Below are 8,132 nucleotides of genomic sequence, written 5' to 3' on the forward strand. Positions count from 1 at the left end.
CCTTCCTTCCTTCCTTCCTTCCTTCCTTCCTTCCTTCCTTCCTTCCTTCTCTTTTTCTCTTTCTTTCTACCCTTGATGCAAACCCAGCTACACCCATCAGAGTCCTTCACAGAGCTGCCTGATTTGGCCATCGAGGACCCTCACCAGATACCCTTTCACCTCCTGCTATACATACAAGGTCTCCCCCATCCTCACCTGTCCATAATCATGGATACAGCACTGGGATGACTCCAGATCAGTCCTTGGGGGCCCTGATGGCATGGGTGCTACTGTGATCGAGGGGGTTATAGCCTGGAGAAGTCAGGGGAGACGTCCCAGAGAGCTGAGTGGGGGTACTGGAGGTGGTGCCCAGGCTGGGTAGGCACAGCAAGCTCCAGAAAAGGAAGAGTCTATGGCAGGGAGAGGCAGGAGGGAAGAAGCAGGCCATCCTTAGCTATATTGGGAACTTCTGACCTCATACTGACCTTTGGGTACGTGAGCCTAGACCAGATGTAGTTCTTGCCTCATAGGGGATAACATTGGGATTGGGGAAAGGTGTCAATATGGCCAGGCCTCTGCTCTCTCTTGGGATCCCAGGATTTGCAGTGGCTTCTACGGATCCCCTGCTGCCAGTAAGGGGTCCAACCACGGTTATAGGATGGAGCTCCTAGCTGGGATGGCCATTGTGATTTAGAGTTGAGGAATTTCCTGCTTTTGCCTGAGCTTTCTTTTCAACATGCAGGTCTGGGCATGTGGGGTGGGGTGGGGTCACATGGAAGAGAGTGGCTGAAGGGAAAGGGGCAGCGGGGAGGGGTACCTGGCTAGACTTTGCTGCTCCTGCCTACTCTCTGGTCCCCTACCAGAACGTGGACCTCGAGGCCTTGGGCAGCATGTGGTTCTCTGCTTCAGAGGGCACACACCTGCTCTTGGTATATCCACTGTTGGTTACTTTCTTCTGCGAAGAGGGATCTGTAGTGACATAGGAATCGAGACTAAAGGATCATCTGAAGTTCAGGCCAGAAGGTTGTTTGTGAGCATGTGGTGCTCTCTGGGCCTGAGGAGGAGTGGGGTAGGGGCCTGGTGGAGTGGGGCTGGCTTAGAAGGGGGTTTTTACTCCCTCTCACATGGAAATAAACCTTTTGGATTGCTGATCATCTCCCTGGGGGCTAGGACGCTGGTCAACAAAGTCAAAGTCAGTCCTGGATCCTCAGCTTTGTGTGCCCCAGGACAGGCTTGGGGGCGGCACTTCCCTCGAAGGCTATGTCCCTCTCTTCTTTCTCAGTTGATGCCCTGGTAATCATCTCTTCCATCTGAGGACAGACGGAGCAGCCTGATTTGAAGGAGAGGTTGGGGTTTTGAGCAGGTGAGTATGTGGGTTGGAAATTGGTGGTGGTGGTACGGTGTGTGTGTGTGTGTGCTGCAGGTGTCTGTGCGGTGGGAAAGGGAATATTCAAGAAGGTGGTGGAGGAGGGAGGATTAAACTTGGTGTGATCAGCACCCCCTGCTGCCCACAGGGGAACAGCAGCCCAGGCTTCCAGTCTCAGTAGCTCTCTGCTCCTGCCCACCCCCTGGGTGATGCTTCTGAAGCTGCTCAGTCCTCCTCTAATGGCTTGTGCTCTTTTGGGGATCTCCAGGCTTCTTGTTGGACTCTGGCTCCTGAAGAGGTAAGGTCAAGTGAAGGACGTGGACTTGCAGTGTGGATGGCTGGATGCTCATGTCCCAGGCATTTTCGGGGTGTTTAGATTGGACCTGACAGTCATCATGGAGGCCTCCAAGTTCCTGGGTCAGCCCCTCTGGCAAGACTAAAGCAAGCGGCGCTGGACCAATATGAAGAGCACAGAAGACAGTCCTGTGGGGAGAGGCTTGGACCTGTGCTGTGAACTCAGAGGGGCCAGGACATTTCAGTGCCCCGGTGACTTAGACAACAGGTGACTATACACGGAGCATTTTCCTTTGGTTTCACTGTACCTTGGAAAAAGACAAGGCAGGATCCAGCAGTCCCCAGAGCTTCTGCTGGGTGGCTTTGTCCAGAGGAGGGCTCTCTACTCCCCACTCTACTGGGGACATCTGCAGAGAGACTGGCAGAGAGTAAGCTATTCAGTTCCACTCTGAGTTCTTTTCTTTTCTTTTCCAAACTCATTCCAGGGCATCTAGTAGGATCAGTGTTCAAAACCAGTGACTGTCTTGAATGTGTAGGGGCTTAGCCATTGCAGGAAGAGGGGGCAGTGGTGATCATCTAATGAGCATAGGCCAGGGACTTTCCAACAACCTCTGCCTCCCACACAGTCAGGATCTGTCCCCATCCCACACTGAGCCCTCTTCTCCCTGACTCTTGCCCCACAGGACTTTTATTCTGAAAGGACGAAGGTCCCTGGAGGTGGGGAGGTGTCCAGAGGCTGGAGCTGGCCCTGACCCTGAACAGGCCCTGCCCTCTGGGCTCTTTTCCAGGGTATTCTGGGACCCTTAGGGAGAAGCCTTGCTCTTCTCACTTTTCCCTCTCATCCTCTGTCCCAGCCTTGCTGGCCTTCAAGCAGAGGGTCCCAATAGCCAGGCATGTCAGTCTTCTTCCTGCTGTTGCCCTCACACCCCCATGTCCCTCATCTTCCTAGCTCTTGGCCTTGTATTTTCCATCTGTTACCCCTTTCAATCTTTTCTAGCCTTCTTGCTGCCTATGCTTCCCAAAGCAGACATGGAGGCCGGGTCATTATTCTGAAGCTTCATAACCTCCTCCAGCACTAGACAAAGGTCTCACCCTGTCCCATTCCACTTCCCCAAAATGTAGCATGGAAATATAAGATAGCCAGGATTCATTCAGACATTGGTACATGTGGTCTGTTGAACTCTGTGTGGGTGAGGCCTTGCCTTGGGCCGGGTTCTGTTGAACACATGCGGCTTTCTTGAGAATAAGGACAGGAAATAGACAAAAGATTCTACCAGTAGTTCCTGTTTAAATTCTTGAACCCTAGTCAGTTTTCCAAAAGTTCCACCAGGACAGAATTCTTACTTGTCCCCAAATGCTCAAAGCTTATTTCTTTCTTAGATGGAAAATAAGGGACCAAATGAACCAAAGAGAGTTGAGATCCATTGTTTTCAAGGGGTCTTTCCCCTTTGCCTGTTTCTTTCATCCAGGAGGCCAGACTGGGAATTGGATCTGAGGCTACTATAGGGCAGTGGAGTGTGAGGAAAAAGGACTTTGGCCTGGGGGGTTGCAAGTTATAGATTAACATGGGGAGGGGTGAGGAGGGACCCGGAGGCAGAGTAAGTGGCCCGAGAAAGGGACTGCTGACCTGGCACAATCTGGGCTTGAAGGGGTACGAGCAAGAGGAGTCTGGGGACCGGTGCCATCTGCAGGGGCCCTCAGCTCCTCTCTGGCTACTTGACCTTCCTGAAGACCTGCTCGCACACTGCATCCCTTGCAGTCAGTTCCTGGGGACAGAGTAGGAATAATGAGGAGAAAGAAGTTTCTTGCCAGCCAGAGTTCCTTTTTCAAGGTCCTTGAGCTCTGTTTAATCCTTTGGGAGACAACAGCTAGAGCATTTGATGTATGGGGAATTGTATCATTGTCCCACACCTTCAACTTTTCACCCCAGAGGAAGGAAGGGAGCTGGGTCATGGAATGTGAAATGGCTAGGCTCTGTCTCTCTAGTCATGATTTATGGACATTCATCTGACTTGTAGCCAGGGCCCACCTGGCCCCTCTATGTCTTCCTCTCTCTACTCTTGCCAGTGCTTTTGTTTTCTTTTTGGTTGCTCTCCTTGGAGGGGGGCAGAGGGTGGCATAGGAGACTGACTCGATTTGGGCAAGGGGATGAGTCCTATCTGGAGGCCCCTCTCCCAGCCCTCACCCAGCTTACCAGATACAACTTCTCTCCCTCTAGCCAGTGTCTCCAGCCTCGGTTGGGGACCTCCCCTTTCTGCACACATACCAGCTGCTCCTCCTCCCAGGTGACTATTGTCTATAGGGAAAGCAGGAATAAGGGAAGATTTGGAGGCAGAACATCCCAAATGCATCCAACTCAGTCTGGCTGGGCGGCCCCTCTTCACACCACCGCTGACACTGTCTTGCTCCAGCCCCTTCATTCTGAGTAAGATGGCTGCTCTGATTCAGTAGGACTCCCTTCCCCAACTCCCAAAGGCCACTGAGGGGGGCCCATAGTTTGTCTACAGTGACTGCTAGGGCAGAGCAGGGATGGAGCGGGATAACGAGGAGTAGAACTGGGGTGGGTGGGTGATGAAGAACAAACACTTTGTCCTTTGGATACTTCCGGCTGGACTGGAGGGTCTTTTGGGAAAGACCAGGGAAGTTGTAAGTCCCACCAGGGAATCTCTCCTCTTTCTTGGTTTCGAGGACAGCTGAAGTGTCCCTGAGAGTGAAGGATCACCCCCAGCCCTGAATCAGAGTGGGGTGGGCCTGGGCATTCCAACCAGCATGTATTAAAGCCTCCCATAGGATAGGCCCTGCTAACCAAGGAGCTCAGAATCTTGGTCAGACAGAGCAGGAAGCAGGTACCTGTGACACCAGGCAAGTGTTGGGGATGGGAGTGGGGAGGGAAGAGCTGAGTCTTCAAGGAAGCAAGGAGTTAGTTAGATTGGAGATGCTGGGAAATTTCTAGCAAGAAAAGGAACAGCATAGAAGAAAGAAGGCCACATAGTTGTTAAGGGCTCTTAAGTAGAGTGGACCTCATCTGGAACATAAGGGATTGTCACTGAGAGGGTTTCATTCATGATGATGTTTATATTTTAGATAAATGCTTGTGGCTACAGTATGCAGAGTGGGTTAGAGAAGGGTTAAGATTGAGGGCCAGATTTGGGCACCAGGCGAGAAATGAGGGCTTGAATGAAGGAGGCACTAGAGGAAGGCTAGGAAGAATCAACAATGTTCAGTGGAAATATAACGGGCCATAAACACAGGCCACATTAGAAAATGCAAGATTCCTAGTAGCCATGTTAGAAAAGGAAAAAGAAACAAGTGAAATTAAATTTAATAATGTATTTTATTTAACCTAGAATATATAAAGTATTATCATTTCAGCATGTGATTAAAATCAAAATCACTGAGATGTTTTACGTTGTTTGGTATTGTCTCAAACCCCACTATGTATGCTATACTTATAACACTCTGTTTGGATTAGTTACATCTCAAGTGTTCGAAGGCCATATATGGTTAGTAGCAACTATACTGGACAGTGAAGACAAGTTATAAAGACTTCTTGACCAACTAGATGTGTGTGTGTGTGTGTGTGTGTGTGTGTGTGTGTGTGTGTGTGTTGGGGTGCAGAAGATACAGCTGTGACTCCCAGGTCTCTGGTCTGGCTGGTTATTGCCATTAATAAAGACAGGAAATATAAAGCAGTAATAGTTTGGGTAGGAAGATAATGACTTTGGCTTTGAGCTTGGGGCATGCGGTTGGAAACATCATACAGGCAGATGAAAACTTCACCGTGGAGCTCAGGAGGCAACTCTGGCTGGAGAATCCATGTCAAGGACAGTTTACAGATGGTAGCAGAAAGCATGGGTATAGATGATTTAGCCCATGCTTTGGTGTACAGACAAAAGAGAGAAAGGCAAGAACAAAATACTAGGGGAAACCCCAGTTAAAGGGATTAATAAGAGAGCTAGGGTCTGCAAAGGAGACCAAAAGGAAGGCTTAAGAAACAGAAAGAAATAGAGGATAGTGGACTCATAAAGGCTAAGGGAAAAGAGAGTTTGCAGTGACCAAGAAGGTCACAAGCTAGAGGGTGAGCAAGTATTTCTTCTTTGGACTGATGGTGACCTGCCTTTTTTGTCCTTTCGGCTGGCAATAAGAGGGGGCAGGAGAGAGCGACTTGGGTGACTGTTACCTTGGGGACTCTGCAGCCTACTGTAGTGATCGCTTTTCTCTGCCTCTGGCTGGGAAAGTGCACTTTGTTTTGCCCCAGATTGTTAAGAGGCCCCCACCCGCTCAACCACGTGCCCTCCCCCAAGCCTGAGGGAAAGTACCTGGCATTTTCGTCCATCCACGTTCCTTAGATCCTCCTCAAACTCAACTCCCACCTCGAATTCCAGAATGTAGTTGTGGAATGTGCTGAGGGTCTTCACTGTCATGTGGTTGCCCTGATGGTCAATCTCCTTGTCCGGCTTGAGCAGCAGCGCGATCTTCCGCAGAGCCATGCCGATGTCTGTGGGGGCTACCTCTTAGTGGGGCTCCTACAAGCCAGCCAGGGCTGTGGGCTGCCCCTTAGCTGGGTCTGAGACCATAGACGGACTCTTGCTACCAATGCCCTGGCTAGAAATGGATCCCAAGTCAGGTGCCACCACAGCATCCAACCCCAGAACTCCCTCTTCTCAATGGGACAGAGAGGCAGGGAGGGAAAGGGGAGAAGAGGAGTGAGAGGGGTCTGGGAGGGTGAGGCCATTACTTAGGGCTTGCAGGTAGTCCTCCATGTTCTTCTGTGAGACAAAGCGGTAGTAGCCGGTGAGGTTGGGAGGCATTGTCTGGGCTGGCCAAGATAGAGATCGAGATTTCAGGAGAATATAGCAGGCAGGGTGCGGAGGGAGTGGGTGTTGTCTGGCAGGTGAGGCTGAGAGAGTCCAGGCTAGACTACACACACACACACACACACACACACACACACACACACACAGGCTGCGTAAAGGTCTATGCTTACCAGGGTTTTTATAGGGCTGGGCCCTGTTGCAATAAGAGTTCCTACCAGACTTCCTCCCTCCTCTCATAATGAGTTTGGGGCTAGTTCCTGCCATCTGAGGGAGGGGTGGGAACTTGGCAGCTTGGTGCCTGACCTTGGCTTTTCCTGAGGAAGGAACCTGGAGCAGGATCTGGGGCTTTCAGTCATCCAAGACGAGCCTTTTCGAAGGTCAGTTTTGGCTTGCAGCCCATTGTCCGCAGGCTTGGGAAATGTCCCAGAGCTCTGAGGGGGGCGGTCTTCCCTAAGAGAGGTCTGGTCTTGCTGTGTGGAGTGGCAGCCTCCAAGCTCATCCGGGGATGAGTTCTAACAATACCCTGAGATCCTAGGACTGAGTCAGGGATCCTGAAAGGTATGAGGGGGAAGAGGTGGGGAAAGACGGGGGACAGTCAGCTGGCCAGAAGCCACAGTGAAGGAAATGCTAGAGTGCTACCTCCTACAACTCCCTCAGACAGCTTCGCTGAGTTGGGGCCCCGACTCTGGAATTCCAAGCTCTTTGTCCTATAGGGCCATTAGGAAGGAGGCAGAGAAACTGTTCTGCCCAGGCACAGAGGGGGTTGTCAGCATGAGGAGGTGTTGAGTTCAAAGTCTGGAGCAGAGAGTGAAGGAGGTGTTTGGTTGGCTATCCTGGAAAATTTTGACTTGGGACCCAGGGGTTTCCCTGTCCCTCTGTAGTCACTGATGGTACCATCACCTCCAGTTCCCAGCCTTTGGACAGCCCACGCTTACCAGATGTATTACCATGACGGGGGCTGCCTAAATTACCGTGTACCTCACCTCCGCCCCCAACCCTTTCTCCCTCTCTTTCAAACCTACCAACTTCCCTGGCTTCAGAATCAGCTGGGTTGGTTCATCATGGTTTAAGGTGGGAAGTTTGGGGAGAGGGAGGGAGCCTAGGCAGTGGAAAAAATCCCACCTAGTAGTGAATCGTCTGGACAGGTGTGCGTGTGTGTGTGTGTGTGTGTGTGTGTGTGTTGTGTGCAAATCTCTCACTCTTCCTCCAGTCCCAGAACCCTTTCCACCTCCCTGCTGACCATCCCATGGTTTCCTCAAACACCTGGGGCTGGGAACGGAAATGCTAGGATCTCTTGGGTTCAGGCTGTGGGTTTTGCTTTACGGCTCCCAGGAGGCGCGCAGCAGCGACCTGCTGATGGGATGGGCTGTGAAAAGAGGTTAATGCAGAGTTGTTGGTGGTGTGTGTGTGTGTGTGGGGGGGGGGTGACGTGATACTGCCCCTCCTCGCCTCCCTCAGGTCTCCGTTGACGTCTCCCTTTCCCACCCCCGGGCTTCCAGCTTCTCGATTCTCCCAATGTCCCTCTTATTTCCCACCCCCTCTACGGTTTTCCAGCTTCCGCCCCAGCCCCCGCAGTTCCCTTGCTCCCCCAAATTGCAGTCTAGGGAAAATGCCCTAACACAGTCTCCCGCCCCTGCTCCCCAGTCCCATTGGTTCCCTCCCCCCCTGCAGCACCT

At 51.7% G+C, this 8,132-nt stretch overlaps 1 protein-coding gene across 1 annotated transcript; it reads right to left on the minus strand.

Annotated features, from left to right (window-relative positions):
- Positions 1–3,351: 3,351 nt before the first annotated feature.
- Positions 3,352–6,539, minus strand: RBP5 (retinol binding protein 5). Its single transcript, XM_008683515.1, has 4 exons — positions 6,378–6,539; positions 5,959–6,137; positions 3,834–3,935; positions 3,352–3,405 (listed from the first exon to the last, which is right to left on the minus strand). The coding sequence occupies exons 1-4, from the start codon at positions 6,448–6,450 to the stop codon at positions 3,352–3,354; spliced, it is 408 nt and encodes a 135-aa protein (XP_008681737.1). The 5' UTR covers positions 6,451–6,539.
- Between the last annotated feature and the right edge of the window lie 1,593 nt (positions 6,540–8,132).

The sequence above is a fragment of the Ursus maritimus genome, unplaced genomic scaffold, assembly GCF_017311325.1.
Source record: "Ursus maritimus isolate PB19 unplaced genomic scaffold, ASM1731132v1 scaffold_26, whole genome shotgun sequence".
NCBI classification, from domain to species: Eukaryota; Metazoa; Chordata; class Mammalia; order Carnivora; family Ursidae; genus Ursus; species Ursus maritimus.

Bases quoted from the DNA above. Each gene is read 5' to 3' on its own strand.
- RBP5 (XM_008683515.1), bottom strand. From the start codon at position 6,450: ATGCCTCCCAACCTCACCGGCTACTACCGCTTTGTCTCACAGAAGAAC. The intron at 6,138-6,377 runs GTAATGGCCTCA...TAGCCCCCACAG, and splicing joins GGACTACCTGCAAGCCCTAA to ACATCGGCATGGCTCTGCGG. The intron at 3,406-3,833 runs GTAAGCTGGGTG...CTCTGTCCCCAG, and splicing joins AGGGAGAGAAGTTGTATCTG to GAACTGACTGCAAGGGATGC.